Below are 25,330 nucleotides of genomic sequence, written 5' to 3' on the forward strand. Positions count from 1 at the left end.
GAGATTCTCCTGTCTTGTCTTCTCATTTCTGACTTAATAGCTGCCCTCACACCAGGTAAATACACCAAGCTTGGCTGGTCTTTCTCTCCAGATGGGTCAACTGAAGTCAGCCAGGAAGCCCACCTGCCTTGTGCCCCTCCCTGGGTAGTCAGGTGTATGGGGAGGCCTTCAAATTTTGTCTGGCCCAGGGTCCCACTAAAAGAGCAAGGAACCCCTACAGCAGCAATAGAGAAAGAGAATTGCGCACCAGAATCATGGTAGGTAATAAGATTTACTGAAAACTTCTCGGCCACATTCAGTACTGGTTTGGTGGATACATCAGAAGGAGGTTGCATAACATTAGGCAGGTGAAGGGGGCTGGGAGGAAGAAAGGTGGGCACGTGTGTGCGGGTGTGCCTGTGTTGGGGACCCCGGTCAGGGTGGTCAGTGGAAGGGGGTGTGTGTGTTTCAACAAGGAAAATAAACCAGAAGAGGAAATGCATTTACCCCACCGCACATTGCAAAAGTCTCACGCAAAAAAGCTAGACTTTCCTTGACCTATGGCATCAAAAGGGAATAAAAAATGATTGGATCACCCAGATTATAAATAAGGTTATTTGTTTCTCAAAAATCCCTATTAAAACATTAAATATCAGCTCTTTTGGGGGAGAAATACATTCATTTCAGGGAGACCTCAGGAAAGCGACTGTCCTTTTGCTCCACCCAACCAGGTGAAGGAGGGGAGGCCCCAGAGAGCCAGAGGGTCCCCTCCACGTGAGGCAGGTAGCCACTCACATCCTGCCACTGAAGGAGATGGCTAATGCACAATTTACAAATGAAACCGCATGTCCCTTAAATTAAACCCAATGAAAAACACACGTGTGGTCAGTCCTGTCATTCACAGCCATAGGGGTGAGAGGGGGTTGGGTAGGCTGGGGGGGGGGTGCCAGGAGGGGGTTCTGGAAGTTGAGGTGAGAGGGTATGACAGGGCAGAGAGTAGAAAGCTGCGGCCTCCTCCCGGGAGCCCCCACTCCTGCAGTGCTGTGGGTGGTGGAGTGGGGAACAGCAAGGCGGATGGGGTGAGGCACCCCCCAGGCTCCAGGGTGCCATCTCTCTGGACCCTCCCTCACATTTGGATATTGATGGGAACAGGGTTGTAGCACCTTCTCCAACCCCTGGCTTCCCTGTGGGCTAGATGCTTCTTTGCAATGTTCTGCCTTCTCTGAAGGATAGAATGAAGAAGGGAGGCTGGAGGCTGACGGAGCCCACCTGGGGCAGAGGGGCGGCCTCTGGATAGTGGAAGGATTCCCGGCTAGCCTGGCTCCACCCTCTCTGCAGGCCCTGAAGGGGGTGGAACATCTAAGGAGCTCCATCTGAGGGCAGGAACATCTAGGGTGGGACACCCCTGTCCTGTTACAGGAGCTGAGTTCTGTACAGGGTCACCTTGATATGGCTCCTGGCCTAGGGTCTGTCATTTCTTTGGCTCCTGGAGCCATGCCAGATGAAGGGACTCCTCTTATCCTCCTGCAGGCTGAGCCACCAGCTTATAATCCATTTCCATGATGGAGTGAAGGATGCTCTGCCGGCCGCCATCCCTTTGCCCAAGTCCACAGTGCTGTGCCCAGAGACAGCTCCTTCCTGCCCTTGAATGTCTATCAGAGGAGCTTCCTCCTAAGTCTGTCCCCCCGCAAAGGCCCCCTCTGTAAACAGCACGGATCCACCGCACAGGGCAGGGCTTGTGAGCAACGCAAGTCCTCGGGTGGGGCCCATGGTTGCCATCTGTCCTCAGAGATGTGGTGAGTCCAGACATCTCTCCTGTCTTTCCATGCAGGCTGCTTGACTGGCCCTGCCAAACAGAGTCCTCTGTGGTTCCAGGGCAGTGGGCTGGGGTGCTCACGGAAGCCTGGTGGTGGGGAAGGAACAGGGTGTCTCCTCTGTACTTCAAGCTGCTGATTTTGGGAAGCGAGGGCCCAACTCCCTTGGTGCTGCCTACCCGTATCCCCTTCCCCCCCACCCTGAAGCCCTCCCGACAATGCTCCTCTCCTGCTTGGTGGTCAGTGCGTCTGGGCTGCCTGGCTACTCCAGGGAGTCACTGTGTTCCAAGCCCAGGTCGCTGACATTCGTCGTCTGCAGCTCATCGGCCTCCTCCTCCAGCTCCTCTTCCTCCTCTTCTTCCATCTCATCCTCATCCTCTTCTGTGCCATCCAATGAGTCGTCATGTGCGGCCATCATTGCCTGCTGCATGGCCATGGTGGCATTGTCTGAGGACAGGGACTGTAGGTTGTCCAAGTTGATGGAGCCTGCATGAGAGAAGGCATGGGTCTGGGTGATGTGGGGCTCTGTGAGATAGGATGGAATGGCTGGCTCACAGGGTGGAGAGCTCCTTGCTCAGGCAGCCCAAGCCTAAGCTGGGAGACTCCTTGGTATGAAGCCTCCCATGCATTCCTCAGCCAGCTTCCCCTGCCCTACCCAGGGAAGCAACACTCCCAGCTCCCATTCACCGCACATTTTCTACGTAGAAATGTTAAGTGCTTTTGACTTGCTAGCACTTCTATAAGGCAGGTATTATTATCCTCATTCTAAAGAGGTGGAAACTGAGTCTCAGACAGTTAAGTCACTAGTTAGCTCAAGGCAATACAGTCAACAATGACAGAGTTAGGATTCTTCCCAGGTTGGCCCAACCCCCGCAAGTGTTTCCACTCTACCTGTTGAGATGATGGCCCATCATATCAGAACCGTGCACCCGCATACACGCACGCACACGCACACATGCACACTGCCACCTCTCTTCCCACACACTGCTATCTTCACATGCCAAGCTATAAAATGTCTGGCTCTTTGAATTATTCATTGTGCATTAGGCGACTGGTAATTAGAAGACTGTATATGGGGGTGTGACAGGGAGGCTGGGGAAACAGAGCTCTTCCTGGGCTCGTTCACAAGCCAGCTGCCTGCCTTGGTATTTATAGATGGCCTTGGCTCCTGGGGTGCTGTGAAGACACTGCTGCTAGGGAGCTTGGGTGGGCGTGGGTGTGAGCAGGGGATGACCACCGCCTTTCCCTTGTCTTTGTGAGTTGCTTTTGGCTTGTTAAAATATGTACAGAAACATCTTGTCTTGGAAGGCTTTGATGGGGTCAGAGCAGTGACTGGGGCCCATTTGCGTAGACAGTCAGCCCTTGGATTTTTGTGAAGTGTGAGTTCCAGAAGCCCCCGCCAGCCTCCACCTAGGGTGCACCCAGCCCCAGTTCTTACCATCGGGGTTTGTCCCCGGGCCACCACCCTGCTGCTGCAGGACCCCCGCAGCAATGGAGTTGGGCCAGAATCTTTGGGTGGGCCGGTGCTGAGACTTGATCTTCTTGGCTTTGGGGGCAGGGTCTGGGTTGCTGGCATCCAGCATGGGCTGCAGGATGCGCCTCCGGGCGTTGATGAACCTGCCCAGGGGCGAACGCAGAGACCTGGTTAGTCACCACCTGGGTGGCACTGGGGGGACAGGCAGAGAGAGATAATCTGTCTCCAGACTGCATTATATGGAACAGACTGGGCTTCCGACTCAGGACCTAAAAAGCCCAGCAAGGAGAAGGCCCCGGGGCTTGAGAAGTTCATGAAATCACCTGGGGCTTGGCCACCCCAGGGTAGATGAGGAGGGGTCAGAAATCCCAACTCAATGCCTGCCAGGACTGAACAGAGGGAAGAGTGATAGTCATAGACACCAACCTCTGACTTCTCTCCAGAGGTTGAGGGCGCAGACCAGGGGCCCCCACTCTGAGGCCTGCTGTCACCCAGCCAGAGCTGGTTCCCCAGAGAAGGGGAAAGCTGAGACCTCTGTGGGTTTGGAACGGCAACTCTTCCTCCTTCCTCCCACTCCCAGCTTTGCAGAACGTTTCAGTTCTAGTTCACATGGGGTGGGGTAGACCAGATGACCCCTGGTGAGGTGCCCCGCCCTCCAGTCCACAGGTGCAGGTGTTCCTGTCTCCACCACGCAGGTGGGCTGGGTGCTTAGGTGAGGTTGAGTTTTCTGTTCAGGAAGAAGCCGCCAAGGATGTGCCTGACACAATATCCCAGCAGAGGGCGCCAAGAGGCTGCAGATGAAGCTACAGGTGCCAGTGCTGATAACGGGTTTCTGCTTCTAGCTCAAACCAGAGGATTGGCATGGAACACTGGGCTGAGACTGAGGCAGAGCCCAGCATTCCAGTCTCCTTTCCCTGCTATGTGTTCCCCTGGCAAGCTCGTGGCCCTTGGATCTGAGAGCCTTTGAGCAGGTGATACTAACTCACCAGTTATTTACTTGCAGGAGGGTGAGGTTGGTCTGGGCTGCGATCTGCCTCTTCTCATCCTCCGTGGGGTAGGGGTGCTGAAATGAGAGGTGAAGGGCGAATGAGGGCTGGACACAGGTAGCCTGGTACCCCAGGAGGCTGTGCCCATGGCATGGCACCATCCCAAAGAGGGGAAAGTGTAATGTTTGCTCCCCAAAGAGCATGGAGCTAAGGCTCAGAGGCAGGCTGCCTACACCCAAGACACCACACTCAGGGCCACCCGGCCCTTGGCCACTGACAGCTTCCAAGGCACATCCTTCTTACCTGGTCCTCCCCGCCAGCCCCAGCAGGCAGGACAGACATTGTCAGTGTTAGGATTGTGTAGGTGGGTGACTAAATCAATTCAATTTAAATTAACTGATATTTACTGAATATTTACTACATGCCCAGATTTACACTAGGCCTTCCTAGGAGAGAGAAGAGAAATACAGTGCTAAGCACTACCTGTATAGTACTTTATAGCCTGTACGATGCTGGCATGTACTTAATTTCATTTAATAAAGCACGTGGTTAAAACTTTGCGAGACAGACAGGTCCCGTATTGTTATTCACACTTTGCAGATGAAGAAACCAAATGACTTCTCCAGTGTCACCCAGATGGATGTGGGTCTAGTCTTTCTCCCATTACTTCATGATATCACTTTCTAAGATGGAGTGAGGGTGGGGGAATGAGCCGTTCAGGTCCCACCAGTGCCCAGGCACACTCCAGTTTGTGCAGTGATTACGTATGTCTCCCTCGCTCAGACCCTGCCTCAGGAGGGCACCAGTGCATAGAGATTTCACGCCCCCTAGTGCCTTCACATACACATGGCAGATGCCTGCTGAGTCCAAGAAAGCAAACAGCAAGCATTAGATGCCATGGTTGGTGATGAGCACCACAGAGGCTTAGGAGGACAAGAAATGCCTGCTGTCCAGAGTGGTAGGGAAGACTGAACAGGTCACGTTAAGGAAGGAGAAGGTTTGGGGTGGCAGTGGGAAGACAGTCCTGACCCCACTGGACGGTGAGCCAAGCGATGACCAAGTCCATGCATCTCTGGGTCTTTCTCAGGCCTCAGCACAGTGCCTGGCACTCAGTGGGTCCGAATGGGTCAGAGTTTCATCCTGGAAGCTAGGGAAGGTTTGGGAGCTCTTTGGGCAGAGGACCAATCCATTCAGCATCCTCAGGCCAGCACCATCCCTTTTGATTGGAGTGCTATTAGAAAGCTGTGCTTGGGCCATCTAAACCCCTGGATACTGGGACCCACAATCTGGCTTTATCATGTCTGGACGAGATATCATGGGAATGTCATTTAACCATACATCATAAAACCACCTAATAAAGGCTCAGGGCCTGTAGCTCGGTGAGCAGGGTGCCAGCCACATACACTGAGACTGGAGGGTTCAAGCCCAGTCGGGGACAGCTAACCAACAATGACAACTACAACCGAAAAATAGCTGGGCATTGTGATGGGCATCTGTAGTCCCAACTCGGGAGACTGAGGCAAGAGAATCGCTTGAGCCCAAGAGTTTGAGGTTGCTGTGAGCTGTGACTCCATAGCACTCTATTGAGGGCAACATAGTGAGACTCTGTCTCAAAAAAAGAAAAAACCTAATAAATAAATTATACTTGTAAAGTGCTCAATAGAAGGTAGCTCTTCATACTACGACTGTCTCGTGGTGTCAGCAAGGTGCTTAAAGCTCTCTAAGGAAGGAGTTTGAGATCAGCAGCCTTGGTGGTACGCTCATTATCAGTGACAAAGGGGAGTGATCTCTTTAGCTGCCTCAGGACCCCCTGACTGAGGCAATCAGGGTCATGCGTTGTTTTAATTCACACCTCTGACCCTGATCGCCATGCCAGGGCAGCTGGGACTAGTGAGTCATACATTAAGATTCTAACAAAAAGGAAAGCACATCAGTGTTACAGGAGCCAATTTCATTCTAATTGGGAAGAAGCAGAGGGAACCAGGGGAGAGACAGCAGGCCCAAGGGGCAGAAAGGCAGGGACTCTGGGAGTTCTGACATCTTCTGGGGACAGGATAGTGCTCACACCCCAGCCGTAGCCCCATGGAGTTCCAGCCTCCCCATTCATGGGAAGGAGCCAAGCAGCCTCCTTGTCCATGACCAGCTGGTGTGTGGACAAACTATGGCAAAAATATGGTGATTTGGGCCCCACCAGGCTCTTTCATGCGTTGATGCCTTTGCACATGCCGGCCCCTCTGCGGGAAGGCTCTTTCTCCCACTGTTCTGTGGCAGGCTTCTCTGAGCTTCTATGAAGACCCGTCACACATCCGACCCTCAGGGAGCCCTTTCCCAGCTCCTGGAGGCAAAGCTAGTTGCTGCTGCTTCTGAATGGTTGCTTTCTGTCCGCTTGCTGGTGAGATATGTCCCCCTACTAGGCCCTGCACTGCCCTTGGGCAGGGACCCTGCGTCTTATTAGACATTGTTTATCTCCAGCATCCAGACCAGTGACAGGCAAAGAAGTTAGTGTTCAATGATCATGTCGGGAACAGACAAGGGAATTAATGCAAGAAGGAGACTCACACTTGTTTCCTGAGCAGAGCAAGGCTGGCTTTTCTGAACAAGCTGTTACATCAACCCATAAAAGCTGGTTATCTGCTGCATCTTGGGTGCTGGCAGTGAACAACATCTGAAGTTAAGAGCTCACAGCATAGATGGAAAGGAAAAAAATGTACGGAGAAACCCTCTCTTACAGGGAAGTCATGCTGGGCGGCGCCTGTGGCTCAAGGAGTAGGGTGTCAGCCCCATATACCAGAGGTGGCGGGTTCAAACCTAGCCCTGGCCAAAAACCAAAAAAAATAAAAATAAAGGAAAGTCATGCTAAGTACCCTTTGGTGGTATAGAAGGAAGTCCATCAGGAGGGGGACTTTGGTTGGACTTTGAAGAATGACTAAGCCATTCTAGTAGAGCAGGGGATGGGCCTTCCAGGAAGGTTGCACTGGGACTTACATTTAAACCAGTTGGATGAAAATCTCTCCCACCAGTAAAGGCCCTCCAGCCTTTAGTGGGAAACCCTCCAGCCTTCTTGGAAGGTTAATGTCTGTCGTCTCTAAGGAGGCTTCTGGTACGGCCCTCATTCCAGGTGGACGTCACGAACACTCAATGGCCGTGCTCCCCTCTAGTGGAGAGCTACAAGAGGCAGTGTTGCCAAGCACAGGCTGCTTATTCTCTTGTGAATAAGGATATAAATCCCTCCCAATCCCTAGCCCATGTCCCCACCTCCTAGCCCTCCTGGAACCAGTATTTCAGGAGGCACGTGGTGGAGGCTGTGGGGGAGCAGCATTTAGACCAGCCTGGAGAACAGGTGTGTCGGCCAGAACATTCCTGGCATGGCATGTGAGTGCTCGTGGGAGCCGTCCAGCTCATACACACCTCAGACCGCATGATTCTTAAGGACAGAGTCAAAATAGTCCTGGCTCCTGGACAGACCGCGATTGGGTCAGTGCTACTTTTTTAGCACAATTGAAAAGACTTGGGGCCAAGGACGGGAAGAGGAATCAGATGAGATCATGGTAAACCACCAAGCCACGGTAGCTGCTCTCTAATCATTGTAGGGAGGAACGCCACTGGAGTTGGAGGGAAGGGCCCAAATGGTAGCTCTCTGCAAATAGACAATTCTTCCTTAGAAAAGAGTTCAGGACAGTCCAGAAACTGGTAGATCATTCTCAGGCACAGCCTGAAGCTTCATACAAGCAGACAGCGCTGCCCGGTGCAGAAGAGCCTTTGCAGTTGGGGTCAAGTCTTGGCCCCCACTCAGTAGCCGCGTGACCTTGACAGCTTGTCATTTTATGTCTTTTATCCACAGCTTCCTTGGCTTAAAATGAAAATAGCAAAAAAATGCCAACTCTTGGATTTGGGGGATGGTTTAATGAGATAATGCAGGAGAAACGCGTGTGTGCTGTTAATTCGTCCTGTACAATGTGCCGGCGCGTCCCAGATGTCACTTAGTTGAATATTCGAGGTCTCCAGAGAAAGGAACTAAGTAGGTGTTTCATAGCCCCACAGCTGCCATTAGGAACTTCCTTTGAATTCTAACCTGAACTCTTTCCTACCTCTCCCGGACAACTCCTTTAGTGCAAGTCTCATCTGGTGAAAAGTTGATGCCGAGGACATGTTACAGTTGGAAGGGTGAGTTCTGCCAGGCCTGGTAAGAAGGAAGTTGAGCTGGTGCTGGTTCATAGGCCCCTGGCCACTTCTCTTCACACACAGCCTGGGAGATCGTCCTTCACCATGCAGCTCTCACCATGCGACAGCCAGGTCACCAAGGGCCATAGCACACGGCCAGTCTCAGCCTGTTGATGTCAGCAGACCCTTCACTGCCATGGGTGCAGTGGGCTGGGAGTCTGGCTCAGATCAGTGAGTGTCCACGCCCCCTCCTGCCTCCCCCAGCAGTCCAGCACACCCTTCTTCCCTGGTCTTCACTCCTGACAACCACTGGGCTGCAGTCTGCAGGTCACCAATCTGTGGGCATTGTGCCCCTCTAGGAGGGCCAGGGGCCACCCAGAGAGAGGCAGCCAGCACTGTCAGGGACCCTGAAATGACCACAGTCCATCTCATCTAAAATGCCATTTAGGGTGGGGTGCACCCTGATTTCAAGAGGTGCTAAAATGGGAAAAATCTAAGCCTTTTGGATGGCAAAGAAGCACTTACGGTCACCCAAGGGATCTCTCTTTTGACTGTAATTTGCCCTCATTCAAACCATTCTTTTATTTTCTTTCTTGTTTTTACCCCTCACCCCCTTAAAATTGTGCATAAAATGTATAGCTTCACATATTATCACAAAGCAAAGATCCATATAACCTCTGCCCCCAGGTCAAAAATTAGGAAAAACCAGCACCTCCTGGGAGCCCCCTTCTACTCTTTGCGAATCACCTCCCCAAAGCTCACCTGAATTTTATGCTTTCTTGCTGCTCTTTGTGGTTTTTCTCTCTGTGTTACATCCTTAAATGTGTTGGCTTAGTTTTGCCTGATTTTTGACCTTCACGTAAATGGAATCATTCATTCACTTTTGTTCTGTGCAGCCGCAGCTATTCATTTTTCACGGCTGTATAGCTTTCCATTGTGAAAACCGACTCCTCTCCCATTCTTCACCTTCCTGCAATTTCAAAACTATTCTCTCTCCCTCTGGCTTCTATTTCAATCCATCCTGCCCAATGCCAGCCAGACTGCTTCTTCCAGCCACCCCCAGCCCCACGCCTCCTTAAGCTGAGCCCATTCAGATGCCCAGCCCAGGGGTCCTCACACTACGGGGCGATCTGCTTAGTAAATCCGTCATCCCCATAGACAGGGTGCAAGTGTTTTGAGAACAGGACCGTATCTTTCTCTTCACTCCTGCCTCAGCAGGCCTGGCGCACAGGACGTGTTTAGCACGTGTATGTACCTGTTGAGTGAATGTGAGGTAACTTGGACTTCTCACCATTTCCTGTGGGGGGGAAACTGCTCCTGCAATTGATTATTGAATGAAACCTGAGGGGTTGTGGAGGAGGAAAAGAGGGTACTTAAAAGTTCATTCAGGTATACTGGTCACCTCCCTAAAGGGGTCTTGGCGACAGTACTGTGGGGAGCAGCTGAGAACATGGGCTCCAGAGCCAGATGGCCTGGGTTTAGATTCCGTCCTCTTCTCACCAGCTTGATAACCTTGGATAAGTTATTGGCTTCCTTTTCTATAAAATGGCAGAAATAATTTCACCTGCCTCAAGATTGTTATAGGAATTAAGTGACTTAGTTTTTGAAGGTACTTAGAATAGTGTCTAGTGTTTGTTAAATAAATAATAAAACAAAGAAAATAAATCTGTAAATCTGTGGCTCGATGCACATGGCTCTGAAGAAGCCACAGGTTTCTTGTTTCTTGGCAGATGGCAGGAGCCTCCCAGCAGCCCCTTCGGTGTGTGTACAAATACGCCCCTTTTTGCTAACACTTTTATTTCTAGCATGCTCTGGGACTACCATAGCCCCTGTGCACTATGATGGGGGCGTTTTCTCCTAACCTGGGTCTCAGGTATCTCAGGGGATGCTGTGAGGTTGTAAATCAGGTGCAGTGTCAGAGCTGCAGGCTCCAGGGGGTGTGTCCTATGTGCCCGGCGCACCCCAGAGCCCTCCCACATTCTCTTTCTCAGCTCATCCACCCAATCCTGCAGCTGATGCACCTGTTGTCAACAGGCTCAGTCTGAGACTCACTGCAATGAGACATACACCCAGGACTGCAGCTACACCAGGGCATACCCCCAACACTCTCCTTCTTCCTAGGGGGTCAGAGGGCAGCTTCAATCTACATCCCTACTGCAAAGGATGTGAGGGAGAAAATGCTCTCACATCACAGGCAGGACTCCGAGGCCTGGCACAAAGAGGTGAAAGCAGCCCAAACCCAAATGGCTTGACTTCCAACTTCCTGATGTCCCTTACACCAAGGCCCTCCAGGTCCTCGGTAGCATCGACAGTAAAAAGAGTCATGGCCATGACAAGGGACCATGTGAGTCCCCAGGCTCCAAGGGAAGATACGGGGTGAAGAGGATTTCATGATCACAACAGATTAGAGGGAGGGTCATTCCCTTTGGTCAGCAAGAATCACAGAAGGATTTATGATCATCTGGGAAATAACTGTCATCCAAAAATGACCCCTCCTTCTCTTCCTATCCAGTCCTAAATCATTGTCATACTACAAGGCCTGGCCAAAATGCTGGCTCCTCCAACCAAGTCCTGTAAACCAACATCTCGACACTGCCCAGAGCTCTCAAGTCCCTGTGTCCAGCCTCTTCCACAAGACAGGAGCCCTTCACACCAGCACTTTTCAGACAGTGGATCCAAATAAAGAACAGATGTGCAGAGACAGTGGCAGCCTCTGCCCTCGGCGTGGTTTGGCAGGTCTAGGGCAGAGAGTCTAGGGCAGCCCCGTGGGTTTACAATCTCTTCTATGTGTGTCATCCTGAAAAAGGTGTGACATTCGGCCCTGCAGTGCCACCTCCACACAGTGCACAGCCCTTTGCTTTGATGGTTGGGAGAGTCTTTCTGTTGAACTTGCCCCTGCCTTCCTGCTCATCCAGAGAGTCCTCCAATATCAGTACTGACTCACATCTCATCCCAATAGGGGATGCCTACCGTTTATGGCTAACTTTAGTTGATCACCGACAAGATGTAGCATATTCTGTGAAAGTAGGTGATATGTTCTCATTGAATTCCCAAGCCCCTGCGAAGTTACGTTATTGTTATTCTCATATCACACATGAGGAAACTGAACTCAGAGGAGTTAAAAAACTGGCCCCAGTTATACTGACACAAATAGCAAAGGGCAGATGAGAGCTGGGATTCACACCCCTGTGCCTCTCTCTCACCACTCTCCCTCTGCCCTGGACCACCTGCCAGGTACTGTGCAAACATATTATTGACCATATTCTTCATCTTGGAGATAGGCATTCCTATCTCCATTTTATGAGCAGGAAATCCATATCAAAGAAGTTCATTAACCTGTTCAAGGCCATATAGTAAGTAAAAAGTAGAGTTTGGACCAATATCAGGTCTGCCCCACATATACACCACGTTGCCCTGAAGGAGTAGCCTGCCCAAGCTTTCTTTTCTGCAGCCAAACATCCCCAGTCCCTTAACCACCTCTCATATGGCACACTTCCTGCCAGAGTCACTGGGACAAACATCTTCCCAACCTGGCTGCCCTTTCCTGGACACGACTGTCAAAGGTGCTTTTGCAATCTGATGCTCAGGCCTGGACACTCTCTCCTGATCAGCACAGATGGTCAAGCTCCTCTCACCTATATTGGTTCCCTGTTCTTTTTTTTTTTTTTTTGAGACAGAGCCTCAAGCTCTTGCCCTGGGTAGAGTGCTGTAGCATCACAGCTCACAGCAAACTTCAACTCCTGGGCTTAAGTGATTCTCTTGCCTCAGCCTCCCAAGTAGCTGGGACTACAGGCACCCACCACAATGCCTGGCTATTTTTTGGTTGTAGTTGTCATTGTTGTTTGGCAGGCCTGGGCTGGATTCAAATCCACCAGCTCTGGAGTGTGTGGCTGGTGCCTTAGCCGCTTGAGCTACAGGCGCCGAGCCTGGTTCCCTGTTCTTGAACCCCTAGAGTGTTTGTTTGTGTGCTCAGATTTGGTTACATCATGGGCAGACCTCTTTTGCTTTCTGTGGTAGAATTTATTCCCCCAATTAAATTATCAGCCTCCTGAGTGCTGAAATCATGTCTCATGCCTGAAACTTGGAAGTTAGTGAATAAGATATGTTATATGTAACTTAGATCACATTCTCCCATAGAAACATGTTATTTTTTCTGGCTGGTCCCAAAGGCCAGTTTGGTTAAGAGTCTGTATTCAAGTGGAGAGGGGTCCACAGATTTAAGTACAAGCAAGAGACCTTTCTCCTTTCTCTGCTTTCAGGGGGCAGAACTAGCCCTAGTAGAACTCTGAGATCGATGAGTGGGGACGCTCAGCCTCTCCTTGCTGTGTCCTGTTCTTGGCTCCCTAGATCCGTGTGTCACCCCACAGTCAGCACTCTGAGTCTGAGGTCTCTGGCCCCTCGCCCTTCAGGGTCAACCCCCCTGAAACTATGTTCATGATGGTATAAACAAAGCTTTTTGTCAGGTTATCAAGACAGATCGGGACATGTATGCTAGAAACTTCTCCTCTGGCACTCCATCCTGGCTGGGTTTCTCAAAATGCTGTGTTTAAAAGTGTCCTCATCTTCATCTTCTCCCACCAACAAGCCCTGGCATTCTTCCCACAGAGCCGATCTTAGCTGGGTGGGAGCAGAAAGTCAAGCTTTTGAACTAATTTCTATTAAGCTGTAAATAAACAATGGCCTCATAGCCTCTGTTAGGCATCACATTTTACAGGGATTGGATAGTTTAAAATGGGTCCCCGGTTGGTAGAATGTCAGTATAAGGAAATTAAAAGCAAAAGTACTGATAGCAGGTAAGATATTCTGGAACGAGAAAAGCCAGTCTCCCTGAGCCATTCCCTTGCTTTTTCAGGAGTTCTTAGTTTCCTCCAAAGATTTCCCAAAAGTTTCAAGACTTTTCTCGGCAGGGCAGATTATAGGATCTCCAAAAGGCATGCATAGCAATAGCGCCTGTATATAGCACCCTCACACCCATCATGTTACTCTGTTCTCATAGCAACCCTGTGAGCTACGTGTTGCTATTCCCATTTTACAGCTCAGGAAACTGAGGCTTAACCAGCTTGAACAACTCATCCCAGGCCCCCAGGGTAGGTAGAAGTGGTAATGAAATTCAAACCCAGGTCCTGCCACTAGGTGCTGGGTCCTTTCCAGGGACCATATAGCTCCCAGGTCAGGTGTGCAGGTGAATCCTGTTAATGAGCACTTGACAGGAATAGATCTAAACCCCCCTCGGTATCCACGGGGGACTGGTTTCAGGAACCCTCGTGGATACCAAAATACATGAGTGCTCCAGTCTCTGATATAAAATGGGGCAGTATTTGCATATAAGCTACACACTTCCTTCTGTACACTTTAAATCACCTCTCGATTACTTATAATTCCTAATATGGTGTAAATTCTATGTAAATAGTGTTATTCTGTATTGTTTAGGGACTAATGACAAGAAAAGAGTCTGTCATATACCGAACACATAACATGTTTGGCACAGAGATGCAACCATCCACTTTTTCTTTTTGAATATTTTGAATATTTCAGTGGTTGGTTGAATCCATGGATGCAGAACTTACAGCTACAGAGGACCGACTGTAATTCCTTCCGCACTTAACACAGCGCTCTGCAAAGGAAGGGGGCAAGGCAGGCGAAGAATGCTGAGTGACTAAAGCCAGCACCAAGGCGCAAAGGCAACCGGACAGATTTCACCCCCGCACACCCACTGTGGCCAGGGGCCTGTGCAGGGCACAAGCTGTCCCCAGGGAGGCAACAACTCTGTTCCCCTTTGTTGGAATCAGCCCTTCGTGTGAGGCTCTAGGGCTGTGGGGAGCATAACTGGGAACCTCACAGAGAGTTTCTAAGACAATGACAGGCTCAGAATCATGTGAAGGACGCCAATCTTCATGGCATCAATACTTACAAGTCAAAAGGTGTTAACAACACAAACATCCATCAGCTGATGAATGAATAAACAAAATGTGGCTTATTCATGCCGTGGAATATTATTCAATCGCAAAACAAAGGACTGACACCAGCCAGGACGTGGATGAACCTGGACAACATTACGTTATGTGAAAGAAGCCAGGCAAAAAGTCCACATGTGGTAGATTCCCATTCGTGGGACAGGTATGGGACAGGCCAAACCTTGGAGATAGACAGTGGATTGGTGGCTGCTAAGAGCTGGGGAGCGAGGGCTGATGGGTACGGGATTACTGTGATGAAAATATTCTGGAATTAGATGGCAATGATGATTGCAACACTTCGTAAATATAGTAAAAGCCACTGAATCATACAGTTTAAAATAGTAAATTTTATGGTATGTGAATTACGTTTCAATTTTATAAGTCATGCAGAGAAGCCCCTGGGTGCTTTTGTGCACTCAGCTTTTGTGACTAGAGCAGAGTCACACCAGGGCACTGGAGCAGGGCCCTCGGCTCCTCCTGGCTGGGTGGTGGATAGCACAGCGCAGCTGGATGCCACACCAGGCTGATGGATGTGATGGCAGTGTCACCGTGAGGTCTGAAAGCCGAGGCTGGGTATTCTCCATTCCTCCACCTTTCCAGGATGGGGCCGTGTGGCTCAGTGGGAGGTGGCATTTCCTTTGCTATACCTAGACTTGGCTTGGGAGCCAGAAGATGTCTGTGGTTTCTTTGTTACTGTGGAGGCAACAGAACTGAGTGGGTAAGAGATTAGAGCCTCAGGTTATGCTGATCTGGGTTCAAATCCCATGCCACCTTATCATCTGTGGGACCTTGTGAAATGTTAGCTTCCTTGTGTGACAGTTTTGTCATTAATGAGGATAACAGCAGAGGTTGTGTGGGCTGACTAAGGTGCCACATTCAAGGGTGTGGCAGAGAAGCTGGCACACTGCAGATGGACGGGCCTATGGGGGCCTGGTTTCCTCTCTGGGATCTCTTCTCACACAGAGTACATTCTGTCAAGCTGCTCATTCCCTCGGATGGCAGCAGTACAGTGACCTGTCATGTTTCTGGATAACCATGAACCTGATCACCGGGCAGGCCAGGATGATGCTGGGATCTGGAGCAGAGAGGGTGGGCCAGAAGTTGGGGAGGAAGAACAGTGCCTCTCCATCCTCCACGGGGAGGACCCTCTGCCAGATCTCTCAACCCGACCTGGGTTTGCCACGACTGATTGCTTCCAGCAGGGTTTAGCTTCTTTCAGCCAAAATACAACAGCAAGAAAATGTTGGTTCTTTAGGGTCTCAGAAGCAAGCAGCTAATGGATGAAACCATCCCAATCTCGCTGTGGCCTACCAGCAAAAAGGCTCTGGGACTTCACCTCCATCTGGGGAGCTTTCTGTCATCTGAATACATTTCAGCAGTGGCTAGAACAGTGGAAATGACAAGAACCCTCAGGCGCAGGACAAAAGGAATCAAAGGATGCTCACTTCTGCCTGAGAGAAAGGAGGTAACAGGAAAAACTAGATTTGCTATAGAAGTTTTCATAGCCAATCTCTGTTTAGCCGAGTTTGCATTGCGTACCACTCTCTCCATTTCCTCTGTAGACGGTAAGAACCTCTGTCCGCAGGACTCTGAATGCTTGAGATAAGTAGACCACCTTGCAGGATGTCTATCAGCCAAGTTATCTGCTTATCTGGACGTCAGCCGTGCATCCAGACTGGTTTATGACAACTCTACTGTAATATTACTGTAATTATGGCAATTAATGAACGAGTCTCCAAACCAATGAAATATGAGCACAAAAAAAGGACTTACTGTTGCTAAGAAAACTAAGTAGAAAGGTTTGGAAAGACCTGAGACCCAAATTTGCTTAAGAATGCTGAGTAGTTAGGATCAGATGAGAGAAACATGAAGGAGCAGACTACCTAATGAAAATCCAGAAAGATCCTGCAGATAGATTAGTTCCTCAATGTCAAAGTTCTTCTTCTAGTTTAAATAAAAATGGGATTTCTGGCTGTTAATATTATGGGATATGCAGGTAAAATGACGAACATTAATCAGATAAATACCTTGGCCCTATATCAAAAGATTAGCAATTGAGTCTATAAAGTATGATTATCTCTTGAATAGTTGTTCCTTTTTTTAAACCAAGTTTTCCCATTACCCAACCAAAATTTTTTTATTTTTATTTTTATTTTTTTTAGAGACAGAGTCTCACTTTATCGCCCTTGGTAGAGTGCTGTGGCATCACAGCTCACAGCAACCTCCAACTGCTGAACTTAGGCGATTCTCTTGCCTAAGCCTCCTGAGTAGTTGAGACTACAGGCTCCCACCACAATGCTTGGCTACTCTTTCGGTGCAGTTTGGCTGGGGCCGGGTTCGAACCTTCAGTATGTGGGGCTGGCACCCTACCCACTGAGCCACAGGTGCCGCCCAACCAACAATTTAGTTGTCCCAACTGCACTGGATATAAGAACATCTCTGGGGCAGCGCCTGTGGCTCAGTCGGTAAGGCATTGGCCTCATATACGAGGGTGGCAGGTTCAAACCCAGCCCCGGCCGAACTGCAACAAAAAAATAGCTGGGCGTTGTGGCCGGTGCCTGTAGTCCCAGATACTTGGGAGGCTGAGGCAAGAGAATCGCCTAAGCCCAGGAGTTGGAGGTTGCTGTGAGCTGTGTGACGCCATGGCACTCTACAGAGGGCCATAAAGTGAGACTCTGATCTTTACAAAAAAAAAAAGAACATCTCTGATACATATTGAGGTTTGTCCTAACTTCATACTGTTTCTATTCTTTCTTTTCTAAAACTGAGCACAGATTACCTGCCCAATACGGTGTTCCCACACAATTGTATTTCAAGAGCTACAGCCTCACAGTTGTTCCTCAGAGCAGCAATGAACGCGGCAAGTGAGATTTAAAGTGGTCCAGTAAGTTGAGAGGAGCGTCACTCCTTACCCACCCCCCTTGCAAATTCCCATGCCCCTAGCACACTAAGAAGTAAATAAACTGGCTAAATCTTGTATAACTTGGATTTTCTCTAACTTATTTTATTGTGAAACTCCTTTTTGGAAGAACACCTAGTAATTCTTGCAAAGGCGTATACTTTGGGAATGAATGAGGCAGGGCCCACAGAAGAATATAAGGCGTGACCCTATTCTCAGGAAATGTACAAGAGTCAGAGATGTAAGTCAGCTACTCAGATAAACACAGACGAGGGGAGCATCGCGTATTAGAGTCTGCTGAGGGTCAAATGAGGCTGTCATCAGGGGATGTCACAAATCAAACAATAGATCAGCCACCTAAGGTTCACAGAGTTTGGGCCTCAGCCTCAAAAGTTTGTTCTAGAAACTTTTCCCACTGTTCTAGAAAGTTCAGAGGGAAGTTATTCCTTCTCTCTCTTCTTTTTTGAGACAGCCTCTCACTCTGTCACCCTGGGTAGAGGGCCATGATGTCACAGCTCACAGCAACTTCAAACTCCTGGGCTCAAGAGATCTTCTTGCTTCAGCCTCCCAAGTATCCAGGCGTATAGGTGCCTGCCACACGGCTGGCTGGTTTTTCTAATTTTAGTAAAGATGGGGGGGGGCTCTCCCTCTTGCTCAGGCTGGTCTCAAACTCCTGAGCTCAGGCAATCCTCCTGCCTCAGCCTCCCAGAGTGTTAGGATTATAGGCACGAGCCACTGCACCCAGCAGGGAAGTGATTTCTTAAGTGCTATGTGCCAGGTCTGACTCTTTATATATGTTATCTCATTTCATTTTTATAGCCATGGGAAATAAGTATTAGCTTTTTTCCCCCAAAGAAACAGAGCAATCACACAGCTAGTAGGAGGACCTCCATTCTCATCTTCTGGTTTCAAAGCCTGTCTTCTCTCCACTATGCCCAGTTCCCAAGAGTCTGTATAGACTCATTCCTGAGTCTGGGTCTTTTTTTTTGAGGGGGGGTGTCCCCACATGTATGGGTATCCTGGCTGCTCTGGTGCAGCCCTGGCTGTGTGGCCCAGACTTGTCATGTGCAGGATGGTATGGTATGCTTGTATCCCTGAAGTAGCCTGGACGTCTCCCCCATCCCGAGTTCTGACTCTGTGGCCCGTGGCTGCTGTGAGGGAGGCATTAACGGGGGACTGGGGGAGGACTTTGCTAGTGATCGGTAGTTTCCTAACAGCACCTGCCCCTGAGTGCACTCCCAGGCTGGACGGGACAGCAGGGTGGCAGGGGAGTGTGGGCAGAAGCTCTTCCTCATGCTCTGGGCTAGTCCGCTGCGCCGTGCCGGGCCCTTTTCACAGAGCCCCTGGGTCCTCCCTTTCTTCCTGCTCCTGCTCAGCTGCTCTCTCCTCCCTCTTCACCTTGCCTTCCCAAGTCTGGGGTGGAGGTGACCGTGGAACCGAAAGATAAGATCCCGAGCTCTGGAGGGAGGTGACAAGGAAGCAGGGAAAGGAAGGATGGGAACTGAGGTCCCAGGTGACAGCCCAGGCACAGCCAGGATGGACGGAGCCAGGCGAACCCCGAGCCTCGGGCTGAAGATTGTCAGGGTGAGTTGCAGGCGAGGGGCAGAAGATGGCTGAGCGGGTGTTCACAGGCTGGGGTGGTGGGAGGCAGTGAGGGTGTGCTGGCCTGGACATCCCGGCTCCTGGACAGGGAATTTGTCTTATAACTTGCCTTTTCTGCACCTCAGAAATGAGGCTGCGTGTGTGTTCACATCAGTCTTCCAAAATGCACAGGGTGGGACGTGGGGGAAGGAAGCACCCCAGTGAGCCAAGTCTTTGCAATCTTCTCATCACTTCCTCACAATCCTTGCAAGAAGAAACTGTGGCCGGGTTATAAGCAAGAGGTAAAGCCTAGGCTTGGCGTCTGTAGTTCAGTGGTTATGGTGCCAGCCACATACTGAGACAGGCAGGTTTGAATCCAGCTGGTGCCAGCTAAGCAACAGTGACAACTACAACAAAAAAAATAGCTGGCCGTTGTGGCAGGCGCCTGTAGTCCCAGCTACTTGGGAGGCTGAGGCAAGAGAATCGCTTAAGCCCAAGAGTTAGACGTTGCTGTGAGCTGTGATGCCACGGCACTCTACTGAGGGCGACATAATGAGACTCTGTCTCCAAAAAAAAAAAAAAAAGAGGAGATAAAGCCTGGATGTGAACCCAGGCTTGGCTCCCTCAAGAGCCCATGACTTTCAACCACACTCACAGCCCTATACTTGGACATCAGCCCACCACAGTGAGTGGAGCCGCAGGCAGGCGCCTAAGCTGTTCTGACCTCAGTCGTGACAGGTCAGTGTGTGGAAGGCAGAATCGTCCCCAGGGTACCCCTCCCGCCATGGGTGAGCTGGGAGCTGCAGCATGGACACTGGGCTAAGGAGGCCACCAAGTCCACCAGAGCTCATCAGCTCTTTGACACTTTGGGAAACCAGAACAGGCAGGATACCCGGGCGTCCCCACCAGGAGCTCCAGCTACTACCTCGGAGCTGTTCCTTAGAGACCCAAGCCTGGAGGGTCCCCCAGTCCCCTGGCTTCCTCACCTAGGCTTGGGGGTCTCTTCAGCCTCCTCTCTTCACCTCAACCCTCAGCCTTTCAGCCTCTTCTCTCCAAACTAGCTTTCTATGTTTGAAACTCTAGGTGTCCAAACTAGACAATGTTTTCAAAACGTGCTCATTCAGCAAAGCACTGGGCAACCCCAAGTCCCCAAAGCTGAGTAGACACATGGGGGTGATGCAGGGCTCTGGCCCCATGTGTGTTGCCACAGGGCAATTCCTGTCCGCAGGGTACATGGGACCAGCATTCTGAGTCAGACTCCCTGAGATCACAGTCACTCCTCTGTCACCACGAAGGTCTGAGAACCACTGCCCAGGCCTGGCCCCCCTGGCTTCCAGGGGCTTTTGAACTTCGTATAAAGGGCCGTTGATTGCCCGATTATTTTCTGAGCCCCGTTTGATTTCTCTCCTCTCTGAAGAAGGATTTCCCCTCATTCCTGGTTCTTCCCGTGGTTTCTAGCCCACATGTCACAGTCCCGTGGTGTTTGTCTTGGAGCTATACAAACACATGCTGGTGTGCCAGGCGGAGCTTGCCAGCTGCTGGAAGCCCACCAGTGGCCACAGGATCAGCCCCATCCCCGATCTCTCTCTCTGCACCAGTACAATCACGGGGCTTCTTTTCTTTATTGTGACAGTCCTTGAAACTGGTCCTAGGGGATTACAGTTGTGAAGTCTTTCCTGACATTCAACCAAAGGCTTGTCTTTTGCAGCTAATGCTACACACATACAATAACTATCAAGCCTGTGCACACAGCAGGCGCTGCAGAAACCGTCATCTAAACCCGAGGCAGTGCTCCATTCTACAGAATGCAACTGAGGCTTATGAAAGCAACCTTCCTCCTGCGTCTGGAGCTGAGCTGGTGACGGGTCCACCAGAGTCAGTGCTCTCAGCCACCCTCGCCTGCACTGTGCTGCTTCCCCCGGCGTTGAGCCCTTCAAGCTGTGGCCGAGAGTGAACACTTCTTCCACGGGAGGGGGTGCGTGGGGTGTGGCTATGGGAAGGAGGGGGGCTCCTGGTTAGCAAACCCCCTGCCACTGAACCTAACTCTGTTCGTGAAACAATGTCGAACGCTTGCCCAGTGTTTGACTGTCTTCAGAATGTCTGTCCCCATCGCCTCATTTGTTGTCAACCTTTCTGAGGCAGTGGAGCAGCAGCTTCTAGAGAGAGACTTCCCAGTTCGGTCCCACTTAAGCCTCCCCTGGCCTGGCCTCTAGAGGGGATCCCCACTGAGGAGCTCTCTCTGCGGCCTCACCCTCTGAGGGTTCTGAGACGGCAGCAGAGTCTGGTGCCCATGCAGGGGGTTATTCATGCCCCACGCCATGACTCCACAGCCCCAGCCACACACACTCACCATGAGATGCTGGAAGAGCCAAGAGCGCATTATATTGGTGGCATGCTTGGGCAACACTCCTCGTTTGTTCTTGGACTTCTTGTCCTCATTGTCCAGGAGGGAGGTGAGGTCAAGGTTAACCTTCAGGGCACGTGGAAAAAAAATCAGCATCAGCAGGCTGTGAGGCTGGGCTAGGGACCTGCTGCCATGGTGACAGCAGGCTGCAGCTGCCAACCCCTTTCCCCGTTCCTCTTCAGGGCCCAGGGGAGGTCGCCCTTCCCTCTCGCCCAACACCAGCCCCTCTGAGAAAGGAGATGAGGCTCGGCCAGGGGAGGACAAGGGGTGGGAAGGGGGTGGGAGAGGAAACGGGGCCATGCAGAGTGGATATGAACTTGCTATAAGCTACCTAAGCATGGTTAGTATTACTGTGGTACTTCACAGTTTGCAAAGCACTTTCCTGTCCATCAGCTCACAGCAGCCCTGCGAGTGGGCAGGGCCATGTGCTGTCTGTATTAATCCCCCCTGTCATCAAGAAGAACTCCAAGGCTCAGAGAGGTTAGGTGAATTATCCAGGATCACAGAGTTGAGGTCAGATCTCAGGCCTCTGACCTCGGACCTTTCTATTCCCCCTTTGTGTGTGCACTCTATGCCACTGAGGTACACAGTGGCCCAGTCCGGAGACCAGGCAAGGGAAGGAAGTGCAAGATCCTTTGACGTAACCCCAGGAGGCAGCAAAATCCCAGGAGCTAATAAAACCTTTGCAAGACCCAGCTTCTTATCCGAAGAGTGGGGGAAACGATACCTCTCAGACAGATAATGAGGATGAAATGAATTGCTTGGGTAAGAAGTGCCTGGCAGGTAAGAAGCAATCATGATTGCCCTGCCCCACACCATGCATGTGTGCACACACCTACACACACACTCACCTGTGTGTTCTGGATCTGGATGGCTCCCTGGGGGATTGCTTGGGTGACCACCTGACCCTGGGAGGTTACCATGGTAACCGGTTGGTATAAGGCTCCACCTGAGGAGACAACCAGTTTTTGGGTCCCCTGCCATAGGGGTGGATAGGAGTGAGGGCAGTCAGGGTTTTGGATTTCCCGGGCACTCACATGTACAGACCCCTCTATGCCGGAGCCCTTGGGTAAGGAGGTATGGTTCTCCCACTTGTAGGGGAGGAGAGGGTGGGTTGGTGTCCAGAGCTGAGAGCAGAGACTCTGGTGTGAAGTGTGTGGGGGAAGGGACAATATAGTCTTACTTGGTATTTGGGGGGCTCATGAGAATTTGACCCAAATTTGTTCCTAATCATTACAATTAGGTCTTGGTGCTCCCATCTATAAACCCGCAGAAACTTTAGTCAAGAAACTGACCTGGGAGCCACTCTCTGAGCAGAGGACAACCCCCATCCCCCCAGGTTCCCTTCAGGGCAACCCTTTCTCCTCCCAGGATTTTCCCATGACCCCAGCACCCTGTTCCCTGCACCGACCTGACACAACTTGTGAGTTGACGGTTGTCATGGCGATGTTGCCCTGCTGGAGCGCTGAGGCTGGGACCACAATTCCCTGGGGGTTATTGGAGACTCCAGACATGGAATTGGGGGAATTCTGCAGGAGGTCCTGGTAGTGAGGGAGGCGTGGTTTGTGACAATGTCACCGAGAGCTTAGATGCTACAGACCCAAAGTCCTCCTCTCCCCTTCTCCTTCCTGCCTTCCCTCCCTCCTCCTTCCTGCTCCTCCCTGACACAACCCAGAAGGCAATTCTCATGGCTTCCTAGAAAGAGTAATAAGAAGGCTCAGTGTTAAAGAAAAAAAATCAAAAGAAAAACACCCTTTTGATTTTCTCTAAGACCGTTTTCTAAGGAAACCCTCCCCGCCCCCCCACCAAAATACAATCACCCATATAACCACTCCATTTCCCTGCAAACTCAAGACACAAATTATCCTATAAGCCAGTGGTCTCTACCCTGGCTACCCTTTGAAATCTCCAATAATGATGCCTGAGTTCTAACTCCAGAGATTCTAATTTAATTTGTAAGGAGTGTTGTACTGGGCGCTAGACTTTCAAAAGCTCGCCTGGTGATTGTAGTGTGCGGTCAGGCCTGAGAACATGGCTTCAGCTGGTCAGTGCCTGCTCATCCTTCAGACTCACTGGTCTCCAGGTGCGTTCCCCAGCACCCTGCCCTCAGCCCCTCTCTTCTTCACACACCCCCATCACAGTGCTCATTGTATAGGCTTCACCCACAAAGCAGCCTCCCACGTTTGACCTTTGTATCCTTAGGACTTAGCTCAGGATCCTAAAATATGTTAAAACTTCATAACCTCTTCTAAGGGTGTCCTGTATGAGTCGCTGCACACTGCATCGTGGCACAGGGCGTTAGCTACTTTGTCAACCTCAGGCTCCCAACACAGAATTCCGCAGGTAACACCTCTCCCTTGTCCTGCATTGCCAGTCAGCACACAACCCTTCTATTTGTTTGTGGGTAGCCAAGGCAGTTAAGAAGACACTTTTTTTCTAGCACCCTGCTCCCCTTACCATTCCCATTTAACAGCTGGGGCATCTTTGAATTTGATGATGAGCCCTCCCTTCTTTCTGAGGATCGATCATGTGCTTGGTGGCTGGGTGCTCAGAGAGAGTTGGTAAGGAAGGAGGGGGATGTGAGAGAGGTCAGTGTCTCCAGGTTTGGAAGGGGCCTCAGGAGACATCAGACTGGGTCCCTGAGCTCCTCCCAACCACGGCTCCTCATCTGAAAATGGGGCTTAAATCAGTTGATAGGTCCGATGGCCATTCAAGTGACATTCCCATGTTCAAATGTTGGAATAATAAGTCAGTCAGAGGCAGGCAAATAGTCAAGAAAATAGATAAAATAGGAGCTTGGGTCTGGAGCCTCCAGGGAGACCTTAGGGTTTGGAGCAAGGAGAAACCTGCGTTTGGACAAACCCTGAGCCAATGCCTGCCTACCTGTAGCAACAGACAAAAGTGTCACAGCCCCAGGGGACAGCCATGGAGAGTCTCCTCCCAGACTCTGGCACCATAGAAATTGGCAGAGCCTCTCAGGAAGAGGAAGTCGGCACTGATTTATACATCTCACTCAATTCAGCTGATTAAATCCCCCTTGGCGTCTCCTCTAGAGCTGCCTTTTTTTCCCTCTTGGATTGTCTCTGGCCTAAGAGCTGAAGGGGTGTCCTATAAATAAGTGGCACCAGGAGAAGTGAAGCCAAGCTCTCCCTCCTCCCACCCACCTGCTGCGGGCACAGGGCCTCTTGGGCTGGCTGCTCTGGGTGGGTGGGGCTGGAGGAGGCTTTGCTGCTATTCCTGGCTCACCTCTGCTGCTGTGACCTTGGGGGAGGGAGAAGGAGGCTCTTGCCTTGGCTTCCCCTTTCTGAGGCTCTGTGAGAGCCTCCCAGCCAGTGAGGTTTATTCTTGGAGCAGAACTCTGAGCCTTCCTGTTAGTGCAGTTGAAGTCTAAACTGGAGTCTGGTGTGCAGAAGCCTACAAACTAGAAGAGTCCCCAAAAGTCGCAATTCCAACTCCCCAAAGTATAAATACAGCATAGCGACCTCGTGATTTGCCCAGCATCACACAGCTGGTTAGCAGCAATAGGACTAGGTCATGGCTCTTCACCCTCAAATGCCCAACATGCACCTTGTGCCGGGTTCTGGGCTACAAGTGCACCTTGAATCATGGGCATTCAATAAATAGTCAGGGTGAACAGATAAAAGCAACTAGAACCTAGAAGTCCAGAAGCAGCCTCAGAGGAAAGATGATCAGTTTGGGAATCAAGTCATGAATTTTCTGTGGGTCTTGTCTCGCCTCCTTATTTGTAAAATATGACTGGCCCAGGGCTTACACACCGGAGCCCTCAAAGCTGGACTTCTCAGCCATGAGGCTGCTCCCAGGTTGAGCTGCCCTTGTTCCAACCACCCTCACTAGCCATTCTCACAGGGTGTAAACCAGTACTGACGGCATCTGAAGCTGAAGCAAACTTGGAAGTTGCATTTAATGGAGGAGAGGACACTTCTGTGCCATTGCCCATAAAACCAGTAGAAGTGACTTTTCAAGAGTCTCTTGTTTGGAATCATCTGGCTATGGTGCTCCCCTTTCGGTAGGGATTTTTGAGAATTTCGAGCATTAGAAAAGTTGTCTCAGGCTTTCT

The 25,330-nt window shown here is 50.7% G+C and overlaps 1 protein-coding gene across 3 annotated transcripts in view; it reads right to left on the minus strand.

Moving 5' to 3' along the window:
* Nucleotides 1-256: 256 nt before the first annotated feature.
* Nucleotides 257-25,330, minus strand: part of PKNOX2 (PBX/knotted 1 homeobox 2) — a 273,163-nt gene continuing 248,089 nt past the window's right edge. For all 3 annotated transcript variants that reach the window (XM_053594243.1, XM_053594244.1, XM_053594245.1), the window contains 6 exons: nt 22,664-22,793; nt 22,104-22,201; nt 21,199-21,318; nt 4,254-4,330; nt 3,232-3,410; nt 257-2,279 (listed from right to left, as the gene is read on the minus strand). In XM_053594243.1, the coding sequence (XP_053450218.1) occupies nt 2,056-2,279; nt 3,232-3,410; nt 4,254-4,330; nt 21,199-21,318; nt 22,104-22,201; nt 22,664-22,793 (828 nt within the window). In that variant the 3' untranslated portion in view covers nt 257-2,055. The remainder of the gene's footprint in view (nt 2,280-3,231; nt 3,411-4,253; nt 4,331-21,198; nt 21,319-22,103; nt 22,202-22,663; nt 22,794-25,330) is intronic.

This window comes from Nycticebus coucang, chromosome 6, assembly GCF_027406575.1.
Source record: "Nycticebus coucang isolate mNycCou1 chromosome 6, mNycCou1.pri, whole genome shotgun sequence".
NCBI classification, from domain to species: Eukaryota; Metazoa; Chordata; class Mammalia; order Primates; family Lorisidae; genus Nycticebus; species Nycticebus coucang.